This window comes from Idiotropiscis lumnitzeri, chromosome 13 (assembly GCF_059441095.1).
Source record: "Idiotropiscis lumnitzeri isolate Australia: NSW breed Sydney's pygmy pipehorse chromosome 13, RoL_Ilum_1.0, whole genome shotgun sequence".
In the NCBI taxonomy this organism is placed as follows: Eukaryota; Metazoa; Chordata; class Actinopteri; order Syngnathiformes; family Syngnathidae; genus Idiotropiscis; species Idiotropiscis lumnitzeri.
Window position 1 is genome coordinate 7,920,676 of NC_142403.1, and position 16,526 is coordinate 7,937,201.

General features: G+C 39.3%; 1 protein-coding gene across 5 annotated transcripts in view; it reads right to left on the reverse strand.

Moving 5' to 3' along the window:
* Positions 1-16,313, reverse strand: part of acap2b (ArfGAP with coiled-coil, ankyrin repeat and PH domains 2b) — a 32,460-nt gene extending 16,147 nt beyond the window's left edge. For 2 of the 5 annotated variants that reach the window (XM_088312474.1, XM_088312473.1), the window contains exons 1-8: positions 15,832-16,313; positions 7,571-7,628; positions 5,541-5,660; positions 4,998-5,051; positions 3,913-3,971; positions 3,096-3,279; positions 1,322-1,366; positions 1,142-1,237 (exon numbers count right to left, since the gene is read on the reverse strand). In XM_088312474.1, coding sequence (XP_088168600.1) covers positions 1,142-1,237; positions 1,322-1,366; positions 3,096-3,279; positions 3,913-3,971; positions 4,998-5,051; positions 5,541-5,660; positions 7,571-7,628; positions 15,832-15,884 — 669 coding nt within the window. In that variant the 5' untranslated portion in view covers positions 15,885-16,313. The remainder of the gene's footprint in view (positions 1-1,141; positions 1,238-1,321; positions 1,367-3,095; positions 3,280-3,912; positions 3,972-4,997; positions 5,052-5,540; positions 5,661-7,570; positions 7,629-15,831) is intronic. The other 3 variants (XM_088312477.1, XM_088312475.1, XM_088312476.1) reach the window with 3 other exon arrangements.
* Positions 16,314-16,526: the final 213 nt, after the last annotated feature.

Here is a 16,526-nt window from a genome sequence, read left to right on the forward strand (position 1 = left end):
TAATAAAACTTTGAAACGATGTAACTCATATTTTAAAGAATTATAATACAGACTCTGCCTCAGACAACATCTAAATGGGTCCATGAACAGAAATGCTTTTCTAATCACACTACTCATCCTCCCCAAACATGATAATGAATGTTTATCTACCACACGGTAATGGTATGTAAACATTTGTTACAGTTGGTCTGCCGCTTCACTCACATGTGACCAGTTGTACACACTATTGATGTACCTGTCGAAGTGTTCCATTAAACTGGCAGGTATTGTTGCACACTTCTATTGAAAAGGAATATGTTCTAAGTCGTGCTATCAAGTGATTACAATTTTTAAAACTAATTAATTGCAAGACTTTACATAATTGATCGCGATTAATCATGTTTTTTCAATTACAATTTTTTACAAAGCTTGGAACCAATATTTACTTGTGTAAAATCTTGGAATTAATAAGGAAAAAATAAAAGTACATTTGGACGCAGACCTTTTTAATAGCTTTCTATGATCTTTGAATATGATTCTTTTCCTGTATAATACTGGAAAAACAGTTAAACGACACAAAAGGCGTACAACTAAAAGTGTGCAAATTATTTTGGATTTCTTCAATGAACCGTCGAGCAATTTTTTAAAGTAAAACGATCTAAAATATTTGTGGCAGTAACTCTCCTCAAAGTTTGACTACACAGTGAGCAGAGGTTAGCTACAGGAAGTAAATACAACTGAGTTAATTCTTTTTAGTGCGTTAGAAAATTTTAATTAATCTCCATAGTTAATGCTTTAACTTTGATAGCCCTAGTTACAAGTTATGTTGCAATTTTCATCCATTGCTATCACCAGTATAAAATATACAGGAAAGAAATTTGTGGAGCGTGGTAGGGGCTTCCAACAAAGCGAGCAACCCTGCTCAAAAAGACACTTTGACGGGTTGCTTCATGTACAGTAACTACCCTGCTGATAAGGAATCTGTGCTCAGATAGACACCACCCTCTGCAACAAGGTATGTGAAAACAGGTGATAAAAGGAACAAAAAGAGGGGTGGGGGCGGGGGGCGTTCTTCTGTCACCTCTACAGGAAAGTATACCTCAACCTAAGGAACACCAATATTGTATGTACTGTATTTTGTGTGTGCACGTCCATGCTGTACCTGTCCTCCGAGTTGTTTCATTAGTGGCTGTAACTCACTGAAGAGGTCATAGCCTTGGTGGAAAAAAGTCAGGTGGGCATACATGAAGGACAGCATCTGTGGCGAGGACAGTCATTATCCAGTGAGCAAAACCAACTGGGTTAATCTGGATCATGAAACAGTGGAGGGTACTGTACTTACAGATTTGAGGATTTCCGATCTTCTCTTGGACTGTAGCACATTAATCTGCAAGAAAATTTAAAATATTGAGCCTGTACTGAGTGATTGTGGTTATGATGGAGGCCACAATGAAAACATGAACGCAAGCGAATAAAACTTCCTTAAAGTGACACCAGGGGGAGCTCTGTATGACGGCAGACGATTACCGGTGTTACCAGCAGCTTTTAATTCTTGCCTCAAGCCTTGCTTGGGCTTCACTCTATATCTGTTTTCTTCATGTGCACTGGACTGGCGTCTGCATCCTTCAAAATTTAACTATTATCGCTTTGTTAAATGGGCATGCAAAGCCATTTGAGGATAATGCTACAGAGCAGGGAAGAGATGTGCAATTATTGTTTGATGCTGCAAGACTTTTCTGAACTCTTGATATCTATATAACAGAAGCAGGTGGACTGTAACCTAACAATATTTGAACATCCGTGATTAATTTATTGTTGCACCAAACTTCCATAATGAATTTCTATAACATCACGGAAATTAAATGATTTTATGAGGGAAATTGTGACGATAATCTTAGAACCAGAAATGAAACTTAGCATGAAATTGGAAGTTAATGAATGTGGTTTGTTAAGTTTTTAAATTCCTCATTATTATTGCATGCTTCATTCTGGGGTTGTGAAGTTTAGATACCTGCATTTTAGTAGTGGACGATATACCAGCCCAGTAAACATCTATTATTACGATGTATTTGTTCCTCAAACTACCACGATAAATTTAACAATAAGGGATCGCTTCATGATGTGACGTTGGAAAAGTCTTTGTTGCACAACAGAGAAATGTCATAAAAGCGGCAGGCTTAGAACTTCTGCCTCCAACTTGCATGTCACTTTACATTGTGCAATACGCAATTAAAATAAAAAACTGACGAAAAGCTAAATTCCAAGTCGTAACTCTTTCCCACAAGACCCATAATGGGAACATTTCTTTCTGCTGTGCCAGCAGCTTGCCACATAGATTTTCAGTATGCAGACACGAAGGCAAAAAAAAAAAAAAGAAATCATGAAATGAATCAAAGGAGAGTACTACCAAACCTATTTTCCACATCTGCATTTTTTTACTTCACATACTCGCCTTTGAGGCTTTTTTGGTTAGCCTGACACATGCGATAATTTTACTTCAGATGTGGCTGTGAGTCTTTCAAGATTTATACTCATTCTATTGCTCACTTCCTTTTATATATTATTCACTATTGAACGATTAGGAAAAATTGTCGCAATGTGTCCATCTCCACGCTGGATCATAAGCACGATTCCTCACTTTTAATAGTACTAACTACAACTTTAGCTAAATAAAACCTTCTTAAGTGCAAGAGTGGAGTACTTTGGATTTAGTGGGCTCAAACAGATCTGAGGCGCATTCTTCCTTGTACCACATCAGCATGCTAAACCCTGACTCAGCAAATTAGGCTTTCAGTCCAAATCTATGACTGCAAGAGTCAGCATTTTAGAACTCCGAGATAAGGGGAAAAAAATCTCATCAAGATACATTTTTGACCTGAAAAAATGTAGATTGATGAATAGGTGTAATAATATGATTATTTAATTAAGAACAATTTAAGTACCCATCACATTTTAATGGTGTTAAACATTATGCTTTCAACACAACAACCAATGAGATATGTTAGATGATATCCGACACTTTTGCCTGACAGAGAAAATCTTAAAAAAAATAAATAAATCGCTTGATTTACAGCCAGTGAATATTACATTGTAGATAAATGAATATGCCGCCCTACCTGCAAAACATAGTCGAGGACGATGTGTCGGAAGCACTTGCGCGTGGCGGTAAGGATGTTGGTAGCTTCTTCCACTTCGTGCTGCTTGTTGCGGGGGGCCTGGGCATTTTTGATCAGTGCTGCATCCTTTTCTTCACTCACCTTGTCAAATTGCTTCTTGGCTTCTTTAAACTTACGTAGGTCGCTGCCAATTGGATAGGGTGGACAGACAGGTGGAGTTTTAGGTGGTTTGGCCATAAAGACTATGGTAAGTGAAAGTGAAACTTAAAAAGAAGCCAACTTATCATTCTGACCCAAAAGTTACACAACAGGGTTCATGATAAATTAAATTAAATTAAAAATCCACAAAGACACCAGTCTTTCATTATGCTAATGAAGTTGTGTGTCAGAGTGTCTGCGGCTCACACACATTAAATATTCTTGTGCTGCACCTTTGTTCTCTCGTGTCTTTGGGCTTAAGAGAGATTAAGTCATATTTGAGTGGGCAATTATGGAGAAATGCACTTCCTTGCTCTGTCAGAGAAGCATCGTGACTACTGATGTGGGTGTTAAGCCCTGGTGAGCCAGGGGCAAAAAAAGGCTAATTCCTCAAAAAAAAAAATCTAATTAACTAGGGTTAAGGTCCCACTTCTTCTTCAAAGTACAAGCCCACCTGGAGCTCTATATTTGGAAATAAGTCTCCATAGGAACACTTATAGTAAATAATTCCGCATCCTCCATCCTCTCTAAAATGATACTTTCTCTCTTCCCTCTGCAGACTGCAATGTAATGTACCACCCATTTCTTATATTAATGATTTTTTTTTTTTAATACTCACTCTTTAACAAATGTTTGAAGCTGGGTCTTGATTGATCGCTGTGCCTGATCGAACAGTATCTGCACAGTGAAAGATCATTTCATTTAGATGAGCAACTGTATGAAGCAAGAGAAGCAGTTCTCCAAGACAGTCACAAATAGCAAGTATTAGAACAGGTGACAACAGGCGACAAGCTGCCAGGCAAGTCGTGGTGCTCCATTCGATCGGATAGGAATATGATTTCTGTGGGAAAGTATGTGATCGGCATATGACCCGCAGCTCACACTTTCCTGCCTGCAGAGCAGCCTGTGTGCAATGTCATGTCCCCACCCCTCTTCCTTCACACTGTGCAGGCGCGCAACAACGGCAACACTAACAAACATGTCTGCCGTGTGGATCAAAGCGTGATATTAAGTTTGTATCCGTCAACACATGTCACAAAAAGATAGCGGGGGAGAGCACTTTAAAAAGCTTTATAACAACTCATGTAATACGACGGCAGAGACTTAAAAAGAAGGCAGATGGAGCGGGAACCATTGAACAGCGGCTTAAGCAGCCAACACCAGGCGACCGTGTGAGCCTAACAGTGAGAAGAAGAAACAAACAAGCCCAAAAAATTATTAAAGTCATCAAATTAAATGACCAGCCTCCCTCATGGGTGACTCAGTGATGACAGCAGGTTCTTCACTCTTATTATGGATTCTATGCGATTTGGAAAACAGAGAGGACAATACGAGCAGTGTGGCTAGGAGAGGCTACCACTGTCAAACAGAGTACTGTTTGAGATCATGTGCTGAAAAGACCGCTGAGTGGCAACAACCACTCTTGACAATCAGCTGACGTGACCAGTGTTTCCTCAACAGACTTCCTCTCATGCTCAACTATTGGTAGTTGATCAATTTGAAATATACATTTTGAAACTGTACTGTATTGATTAGCCGTTTCTAGAATGTATTGAAGTCTGCCATGCTCATGTCTACTAGGGCAGCAAACCGATTTTTGAGTTTCGGGTACAGTTCCAGACTGTCATACCAGATGGGTTTTGTCATCAGCCAGCTGTCAATGGGGGAATTCAAACACATCCCGTTTCACATGGATGAACATACCGTGTGATAGTTGATCATCTCCTGAAGGCTTTCTGCAAACTTCGAAAGACTGGACTGCAGAGAGAAAAAGAGGGACGAAATTCAGTTTAAAAAAAGTCAGTCAAAATCAGTTACAGAGGACTTAAAAAGCAGTAATACATTGTCAAGTCGAAAACACTGATATGGCGCCATCGAATGAAAACTTCATAATGTGACATGAGGAACAGAGTCTGTGGTCAAAAAGAATAGCAAGAAGCACTCGTTCTTTTGGGAGAAAAACAAAACCAGATTCTCAGAATATCTACAGCAGATATAAAAAATATATATCTACACACCCCTTTCTAAATGCCTTGTGATTTAAAAAAATAAAGCATTAAAATGTTTTCCAGCATTAATGTGACATAACCTGTAAAACTGAATTGAACAAAAAAATCAAGAGGTGAAGTCAAATAAACTATTGAAATAATGTGGTTTCACAAGTTATGAAAATATTTCCCGGTCACAAAAGCACAAAACACAAAAAAACAAGACAACAACAACAAAGCGAGCCAGATTGGTATTTACCTCGATGACTTCATCTTTGGTAGACTGCAGGGCGAGCTCCCGGATCCCGCTTACAAACTGTTTGTTGGCAGCATTGTAAGCTTTCCCAGCATCTATCATCCCGATGCACAACTTCACCAGCTAAAGAAAGAAAATATCAAGAAAACATCATGAAAAAGGGGGGAGGAAATTCAGGAATTTTATATTGCGGTGTCAAGTAAAACATTGCTTGCTAAGAAACTTGTTTGCCTTCTGAGTCACTTGGGGGGGGGCATGCGGAGATAATTTCAGGTTATGTAAACATAAACAGAGCTTGACTATACAGTACACCATTTCCTCCCACAGAGATGTCTGAGCCAAAATGAAAAACAACTTCAATTGTCAAGATCTGACAGAAACATGCATTCATCCATTTTCTGTAAATATTAACAACTTGCTCTGCACTTATATAAACGAAGGATGTATTAAATTACTGTTATATCAAGTTATTTGCCTTTATTGGGTGCATCAATCCATTTTCTCCGGCCAATCCTATTTAGGGTTAAGAAAGAGCTGACGCCTGTGCAAGATGACTATGGGTGAGAGGCAGGGTACACTTTGATCAACGGTCAATCACATGGCACAAAATCATACAAGCACGGGAAGCATATGCAAACTCCACAGTCCCGATATTTGAATGCAGTCCTGAAAAGTTTTGAAAATGCTACTGTATTTCAAGGTAACTTGAACAGACTCAGGTCAGGAATTTCACATTTTGCACACGCTAGAGTCAAAACTGCTCATTTATACGTCAATGGAACGTGGTTGTGGAATCCCTGATTAAAGCAAGCGGATAGGAACTTAAAATTATGTGAAGAGAGCTGCAAGCTTTGAATACATTGGCAAGTATATACTTAAAATAATTTGACACATACACAATGAAAACAACTGCATCAAGACATTCACGGATTGACAGGTTGCGTAAATATGGGAAGGGGTTAAGACGGAACAGAATATTCAGCAGGGAGAACATTTAAGTGTCTTGCGATAATTTACTAACAATTATGGGAAAGTAATCCTTTTGCATTGTCTTTTAGTGGGTTGCTACCGTACGTGTGGCTGTTTGAAGTCTCCACCCATCAATACACACACACGCACGCACCCCGACACACGCACATACACACACACACACAACAGCTGACAGACACTCCCACTCTCCAGTAGATCCTTCCTCTTTATAGCAAGAAGGGAAGTGAAGGCTGGACTGAGTCACAGAGGTGGAGTTTTAAGTGCGGGTGGGGGGTGGACACACTATTAAATCCAGAAACAATGAAGATGAATAGTTTGGGCCCAAGGTCTTCCCTTCACTGAGTAAACATGGGCGGTACTCTGCTTGGCCAACAGATTGGATTGCTAAAGTTTATATGATGATGACACAAAACTAGTCTATATGAAGTATTAGAGCCACATTAAAGAAAAGGGGGGGGCCTTGAGTAAAATGATGAGGGGGAAATGTGTTGTCAGCACAATAGTGTTTATTAAAAGAAAGAGAAAATGTAATTTTTCGTGAATAAAAAGATACAAAGAGAAGCAGCTGCCATATCTCGAAAGTCCTGACATATGAATTGGGTAATATTGTTTACTAACATTTCGGGAAAATAACACAGACTTAAATAGGGTACGTAAAAACTTAATTTTCCTTTCCTTTTCCTTTTTTGCCGCCATAGTATGAATAACTTGTAACTGACAAGTAGTTAAACCTGATGTAACCTCAGAAATGTCTATTAAACTAGTAGTCCTTTGCATTAATCAATACCCAAGAGTACCTCTCAGTTTCAAAAACATTGGTGAATACAACATAGCTCCCTCTTGTGTGATGTTGCATAATTATTGTTTAATTGTTTCGTTTAAGATTTAAACAATACTAGATAAACAACTATCATCGGTTAAAAATAATAATCAGGGAAAAATATTCTGGAGTGTGTTTTAATGCAAAATAGTGTCATCCGATTATTCTATTAATAGATAATAATGCATTCTAAAACTATTCAATAGTGACAGGTAGTACTCACTTTGTCAAGTTTTGATTCCAATTCGCACACATCCCCCTCCACGTCCTCTATGGTGGCTCTGCAGAGGAAAAATACAACATTTGAAAAGAAATGTTGGCTTTGCTCAATACTTACTATTCAACTGTTATACATTAATGCGTAATAGAAATGTTAAACACTAAAATGTGAAAATTATCATGAGAGAGACTGGAATCCCCATTTTTTTTTTGTTTACTTTTCTCTCATCGGATTGTTATGTTAGGTTAAGATGCATTATATGTAGTACACAAGATACGGCGTTGTTTTTAAGAAACACACGAGGTCAGCGATGGTCCCCTCAATGACAGAAAAGCAATGTTTGAGAGTGATTCGGTGAAATTGAGCAGATTAAAGCAGATGGATTAAGAGCAACACTTTACTGTAACAGCAGCGGGCCCTTTGCCAAACTCCCGGCAGCTGTTTGTTTTTTGTCCCTTGAGCCACAGCAACAACCGCCAACATCATCTGGCATCATGTCAGAGCACAAGAGGCAATCTCGTCCAGCGCTCTGATTTGACAAAACCTTCTACATGTAGGGTTTCAGAAAAAAATACAATGAGTAACAAGGAATTGTGACCTACTGCATTGAAAACACTTAATTTCCTCAACCTTACTCAACGATGCTACGACCATCTACAAGAATCCTGGTGCAGTTGACACACATTAAAAGTGCGGCCAAAACATGCTGTGGCCATTGTTCGAAAAAGGACAACATGACAATTACCTCAAAGCTTGTGAATGTACTGCTACCCAGGAATGTAGACAAAACAGCTATCACGTGTATTTAATGTGGAAAAACATGCACTGGCAACAAGTGAAGCTATAGACTATAAACATTCCAAACCATACCTCGTGCACCTCTACAGACTTGCAAATAAATTAATTCGGCCAACTAAGTTTAGTCACTATTACCAAATATTAAGATAAACTGTGTAGCAAATTATTATAATACATAAAACCTTTTTTTTCCATCACAATACATTAAAGTAAACACCAAAGATAAAGACTTTTTAACATTCTTGACCAGGCATGAGCGTTTCACTCCATTTTCTTACGTCTCAGGCTAGAGCCTTGGGTGGATTTATCTTAACTCCCCATTCAAAAAGGTTAGGAAAAGTCTTTTCCTTTCCGAAAGGATTTCACAACGCGTAAACTTTCCACCGCAGCTGTAAATAGTTTCAATTGCCTATAAACGCGCACAATCCGCATCATGGCTACATTTGCGACTATATCACTCTGAAACTGTATGTCAAAAGATCACGGCTGCATTTGTTATCACTTCAAATGTATATGCCATAACGGCACTAAAAGCTGTATTTTTTTTTTTAACCGTCTGTTAAAGACCGTCCCCAAATTATTTTGTACATACCTGAATTCCACGATGACATATGTGCTACAACTCCATGTATATCATATTATTTATTTATTTAGTTTCAATTCTGACTGCTGCCACAGAATCATGTTTACTGAAAGAACCTTGGAAGAAATTATTGCATATTGAATAACAATCGCGATATTGAGGGAAAAAATGGCAATTATATGAATTTTCCAAAATTGGTCAGCTACCATCAAAATATTTGCCTATTTTATGACACATTATATATCAAAACAGTAAATTAAATATCAATTAAGGTTTATGCAATATTAGATTAATGATTTGTTGCAGCCCTAAACTGCATGCAGATGAAGAGTACTTTCAGAAGTGAAAGTGTAGGACACGACTTCACAGCTGTGACCTTGAAGCACATTCAGGCAACCTAATGAGCTAAGGAGGAAAGACACTATTCGTTTCAATAATAAATTAAACTTGTTCTCACCGAAATACATCAAACGTATTATGAGGGCCACAGTTGTATACAGCCTTGCACAACACTATTGCAGTTGGTTGATTATTTTAATAAATCTGCTCATACAAGGCAAAAAGAATGTTCTATAGAGAGTAACACACACACAATTACAATGATAATTAAGTTTGAATATGTGTTATGCAATGGATGCGTTAACGGTGTCATCCAACATCGTAATCTCCCTTTTGGGTTGATGTTTCTTTGCAAATCCAATTTCATTTCCACAGTGCTGCGTGGGTCCTCTAAGGACGCTGCAGCCTCTTTTACACGGAGATCGGGTGAAATTGAAGATCAGAAGTCTAAAAGAAGGTAGAAATTCACACACGTTTACCAAATCGATCCCAGCGAAGACGAGAAATTGCAGCAACTGCGTGTGCTTTAATACAGCAACACAAAATCAATAATTAGCCAACGCCTGACGTGATGAATAAAATACTTGATGGACAGCATCAATTGCGTTCAAGTCAACTGGGAAAAGAAGTTCAATAAGTATTGTTTTTTTACAGGCAGTGTAAAAGGGCCTATTAATGAACTCAAGGATAATGATATTGCATCAACGTAAACTCTAAACTACACTGGGAAGGAGCACTCAAATTGTGTTGCCAAGACTAGACCCAAGACAAAATATATTACCAGTCAGAACAGATGTAATTAATACTTTAATTAGCCTTTGACAATAGAACATAAGTGGATCATGTCATCAAATATGGTTAACCGCATTTAAGAGGGACCAACAGGAATATATATTTTTTTAAACATATATTCTCAAAATAGTTGCTCAAATAAATCACAATTTTCAAAGTGACATCAATAAGCTTGCATCTGTGGAGAGCCCACGTGGTGCTTTGAAGAAGGGCGAGTGATGCAGGTATTTTGCTTCAAGTGCAGAGCACTTTTGGAAAATCATCTGACATCTGGCTAGAGCAAGGCAACAACAAAAAAGAAGAGTAAGGGAAGCTGCCACAAAGCTCACAATTGCAACCAATTTTGTTCTAATTTCATCACAATTAACTAAATTGTGATGGATGATATGTAAAGCTACTCTCCCATACAGGTGAACCGTCCACAATAAGCCTGCATCCGTTTAGTGTATGCAAACTACACAAAATACAGTCTTCGTCTACGACATTCTAACTTTTTTGTCCGAGACAAAACAAAAGTGGGAACTGAGACAGTGTGGTTAAAAAGCTTGGTCGTGAGGGTAAGACTGAGGTGTGGTTCGCTGGAGTCTACAGTCCATCGAAAGGAAGAAAGCCAGCATTGCAAACCACATCAGCAAGGAAAAGGCCAATTCAGCATTCAAGGAATGTTTAGGTCCTTGTTCTCACTGAAAAGGTATTTATTTCACAGCAAGCATGGTCCTTCTTAAAACTGCGCTCTTGATGCAATCAAAAAGGAAAAATCTACTACATTCTTAAAAATTTGAAGCGATTCAGATGAGTCAAAATTTTGTCTTGTTTAAATGTCAAATATATCACCTTTGTTTAATTCATTGGCACGTTACATGCTGCTATAAAAACATGATATAAGTTTTTTAAACCTGTATTTCACTTTTGTTCTGAGTGCAAAGGTTTGTAGGGCAGCCAGTAAAATTGAGTCATGCCTTACTTAGGGTTACGGGTAACTCAGTCTTAGTTCAGGTTTCAGGTAATTGATGCTTTGGCTTCCTTGCGAGACATCATGCATCATCTTTTTAATTGAGTGACATGCAGAAGGCAAATGGCGGTCAGACTGAGAACTTAGTTCATGTCACACCGTTGACATGTTACTTTTTGAGCATTATTTTTACAAAATTTGTAGGCCCGTCAGCTGGAATCCTGAATGAGAGCCGGCAAGACGGTTATCTCTGTCTCACTGCGCTGTGATTCGACCGTCTGTCAAATTAGATCTTTAGGCGAAACAAAAAAAAAAGTACAAAAAAAATTGGTCACTACCAGACAGTAGGAATGTAACAATATCACAATGCAAGCATGAGACTGCCATGCAAAATGCATTCATAAATGTAAACTGTAAGATCTTCCCTTGCAGATAATGAAGTCGGCCGCGGACCGCCGTGCACAACAAACTCCTCTCATGCTCCAGTTTTTGCCTCATTGACCACTGAAGCTCAACTTGGTCACCCAGTACGCATCAGGCCCGACAGGACTCCTTCTGCTTGACGGCATCTCTAACATCTGGACTCCGCCAACAGGTTTGAGGGGTGCTGCCACAACAGGCACTCATTAGCTAACGGCCACAGCTCCGGTCAGCCGGAGACCCCGGTGACCCGAATCCGGGGTAATGGAAATGTTATTTTGTATTTTCACTACTTGCAGCGTAGCCCCGAGATTAGCAGGAGTTTGCTGTATGCCGTAAATGCTGATTGGTGAAAGGAACTCCACAGTGTTTCAGTGACAAAAAAAAACAAACACTCAACACGATAACTTGGATATTGTGGACAGAATTGTGGAGAATGGGGTAAGCTGAGCGCATTGCTATGACGGAGATCCTGTAATTGTTTGAAATTACAGCAGTGGTTCTTTAGAGAGGCATCCTGCAGTTGTAAAAAGGGGGTGAACATTTAGAGCACCCTGATGATATTGTAGGCACGTTTTCCCTTTGAGGTGTACGATGACACTGTAGCGCGAATCCTGTCAGTCCGCGCTGTTAATCGCCAATTACAAATGCCAATTAAAAGGAAATGGACCGCAGCGTAATTGAATCACGACAACATGGCCAGCATGTTAACAAGCACACAGCTTGCCTCCCACGAGACTCTCATCTATGGCAATATGAGCACTGCTCACCAGGTGCACGTTCAGCGCCTGTGATTTCCTGACTGGACAGCTGTCAGTGACTCCGGAGAAAGCAGGAACGGTTGGGCAATTCCGTCATACAACAGAACCAATCCAAGCTCCAAAAAGGCACCACAGACGTTCAAAGACCAATCATGTTATTGTAATCTAGAAAGAAATGAAGAAAAGGAAGGAGGTCACTGCTCATGACTTTTTCCTTCAACCTTACTTTCCAATCCTAGTTGTCGTGTTTATTTTGTCCCACTTGGACGCCGAAACGCTGCACAACTGGCACAGTCACAAAACTAATAATAGATAGTCAAAAAGCTTTTTGCTCTTTATGTAGTAATGGTAACTTTTAACAGTGTTAAGAACTATTACTGGAGTATGAGTGGTGCATGCCGGGGCCACAGTAGTCCTAAGAATTAAGTTAGTTAATATTAAAACTGGTGCTGTCATGTGATTACATTTTTAACTAATTAATCACAAAAAATCCATGATCAATTGCAATTAATCATATTTTTCAACTACTATTTTTGTGGCGCTTGTAACAGATATTTACTTGAATAATATCTTGGAATTAATGCAAAAATCACCAAATATGAAGTATATTTAATTCAAAGACTGTTCTGAGAGCTTTCTTTGATTCTTGAATACGATCTAAACTAAGACATCTTTACAGGTATTTTCCCTAGAAACATTTCTCAAAACTGCCCACAAGCTCCTCACGCCAGCAGTGTTGGTTTGCAAGGCCCAGTGCTAACTTGAGCAGGGTGTTTGCAAATTATTTTTGGAGTAAATCAAACTGAGTCAACAGCCCTATAATTAAAACATACAAAATACTTTTTAAACAATTAAATGTAATTACAAATATGACGGCATAGTAAAAATTGGGTAGCTCATCTCCTTTCGTAATATTGACGATCACAGAGTTTTTGATGTTCATCATAACAAAGCATGCAGATGTTCCACTTAAGTTGACAAAAGTAAAAATACAACATTGTTTATGAACATAGACAGCTCCGGGGCAAAATGAGGATTAGAGCGAAAAAAATAAAAGATAGTGCCAAATTACCACTTGAAAACAAGCCTCTCTCTTTGGGGGCTCCATATTCTCTGGCGCAAAGTTGAAAGCAAACACTAAAATGGAAACAGATGTTGAGTAAATGAAAGCTGCTCCACTTTACTGGTGTATGGATCACGTTTTCATCCATTCTTTCCTGCTTTATCCTCCTTGCTGGCCAGAAGCAAGCCATTGAGTTCGGGTGGGAAAAAGAAAACGAATGAAACATGGTATAAGTGGAAAACTGTCCGTGAATAATCTGTGATTCACCCCAACACGTGATAAGCCTACAGTAGCGTGAGGAAAGCCAAGTGATGACTTTACTACATGGCTAAAGGTCACCCAAGTCATGGATGAATGTGGTCATGACTGCACAGTATTCTGGGAAATGCATTACCATGACATTGTAGCTACAGACCGGATAGTGTTGACAACTTCACATTAACGTCAACATTAACATTGATGAGATACAAATGAGTTACATAAAGTAATGAGCGCAGAATAAAAATTACTTCCTAAGTTAATGCATTTTATTGAACCAAAAGACACTTAATATTTTGTCGCTATATTACTTTTATAATCTGCTACGTTTGTCAGTTCAATATCAAAACACCACAACACTCTAGCAATAATCTGCATCTGAACATTAGTCACCTAACGCTTTCCACTTCCTCATGTTCGTCCAGCCACAGTTATCCAAGATATTTTTTTCCACATGAAAGAGATTCGACATCTGAGCAGACTGGTCAACCAACATCTCCCATCAGGTGGTCAAATCGCACTACAACACTGTCCTTCATCAGGAAACTATGGCACGCTCAGCTCCCCCACACCTGAAAATAAACTTTGACCATTGAGAGCCTCGTGACCTACTGTTGCACAAGTTGCTTCAACAGCTTTACTGATAACGACGAAAGTGACGTGCAGCAGGTGGTGAAAGCAGCAGAGTGGGTGACTGGGTGTTCACTGACCACCCTCAGAGACATTTACACCGGCAGACACTTGTTTCGATCCAACTTTCACTCCGGAAAAAAAACACACAACATTAAAGTCTAGAACACAAGGCTCATAAAACAGCGCATTCTACCAAGTTGTTAAATGTATCCGCAATTTTTATTGCTATAATGACCTTACTGCTGCAGAAATTCAGCTTTAATCGCATCAATAGGAAGTTACTGAACTCTGCTGTAAACCAACGACCGCCTGTATTTTTTATTCCTAATTTTAAATCTGCACAAAACAGAAGTAGATTGCCCCGCATCCTGGAATGATTTGTACGTGACTTGATTCAACTGTATTTACAAGTGCACTTTCACACAATGGAGATATATCACACGGTTTCCGTGGTATACATTTAGTTCATCACTGGTCATCCACGTCACTGATAAAAAATGACCCAGTTGACCTGACCGCTCGTCTCGGAGCTTTGAGAGAGCAAATCAAACCTCACTTATGACAAGATCGAACTGACTACAATGATTCAGCATTTTATGTTAGTGTTGAAAAAAAGAATGCAACCATGTTGTAAAGAAAAGGAAAGAAAAGACATAACTGATCACACATTGTTTTGACCAGCCAACTTAAACAAGCACAACAGATCAAGACACTCTCCTTGTATATATGTATTTAAAAAAAACTGTGCAATGCTAAAATGCTCAACAAATGACTCTTTTACATCTGTTCCTCATTTGTATGAGGAGAGGATGTTGCAGCATCACAAAATGAGGAGGGAACATTAAAGGTGGTTTCTTGGATGTCTGGGAAATGTAAATTGAGCACAAACAAGGAAGTTTAGAGCTAAAAATGCTGATTTGAAACAAATCAAGCTGACACACCGAAAGAAACTTTAGCTGCATCCAGTGAACATAACCTCACATTAACTTAAAACAAAATTAAAAAAAAAACTGCCTGTGGCTGTGAAGTGTGTCCAGGCATCAAGCAAGGATCACACCCTGATGAAATCGGGTGACATCATACACGATGGGTGACATACTGACAAGATTGGATGAATTGTGGGAATTTGAAAGGCAAATAAGTGGCATTAATACGCACAGTGTGACTTTCATTCCTTGGAGTAGTTGACTGCATAATTTTGTGAAAACCTTTTCCACCGAGTGCAGTATATCAATTGAGCATATTAATATAATTCAATCAAATCGTAAAGAGGTGTAAAAGCAGCCCCATTAAAAAGTGCTAGTGTCAGTTTTCCTGTAATACGAGAACACTGCAGTCACACTCCATGGTTAACAGGTTTGTTAACACAACGCTACTTGATCAGTTATTACTAAATAATCCGTCTGACTACTCTTTACATAACTCATTGACATTAAAGAGACCCACTTGCAACTATGGCGACTATATTATATTGCTCCGTAAATTTTGTTTTACTGCCTGCTAGGTTGGCTTCAGTTTTCTTGAGAGACCAAAATAGCAATGAGGCAATCGTCAAACAGCTTGCAGTGTACTAGTGCTGAGCACAAAAGCTAACAGTATACGTTTATATCCAATACACAAAATGGGTACGTTTACGCACACACGCAGTCAGTTGTCATCGCTCACCTGAAACGTGGGGAGTCCTTCAAACATTCCTCGAAATCCACGGTTATCTTCATTTTGCCGTTGTACGCGTGAACCTTAAACGCCCGATCGCCGTTTGATTGTGAGGGCAGTAATCCAGGGTGAGTCTTTGTGGCTAATTAGCTTGTTTGCTAACGTTAGAGTCGCGCTGCGTAGCGCTGCGCTGTCCGACCAGCTGGCTCCTGCCTCCGTCCGTCAAGGCTCTGTTAGCAAGCTCGCCTCAAAAGGCCAGCAGCTACGTTTCAAAAGTGCTACAAATGTAACCATAAACGAGTGTACGTGGACAGCGATAACGCCGAAACCGAATGTGACTATTTCGGACACGGCAATCGGTCACGGGATCGGAAAGTGTAGCGCTGAAGCTCGCTCATTGCAGCCAGTGAAGGGAGAGAGGCTTTTCTTCCACGCACTTACTATGGACTCGTACGGAGATCGTCTATACACGCAAGGCACGATGTGACGACGCTCACGTTTCAATCTTCAAGTCAAATGATCGGGATGCCATTCACAAAATTTATTTTAAAAAGTAACAAATGAACAACAGGAACGGATAGCATTAGGTTAATTTGTTACTCGTCAATATTCAATTTTATATTTTTATTTAATTGGTTAAAAAAACGCGTGTGCGTGGGGGGGGGTGTGGAGGGGGGTGCGTGTGTGTGCGGGGGTGTGTGTGT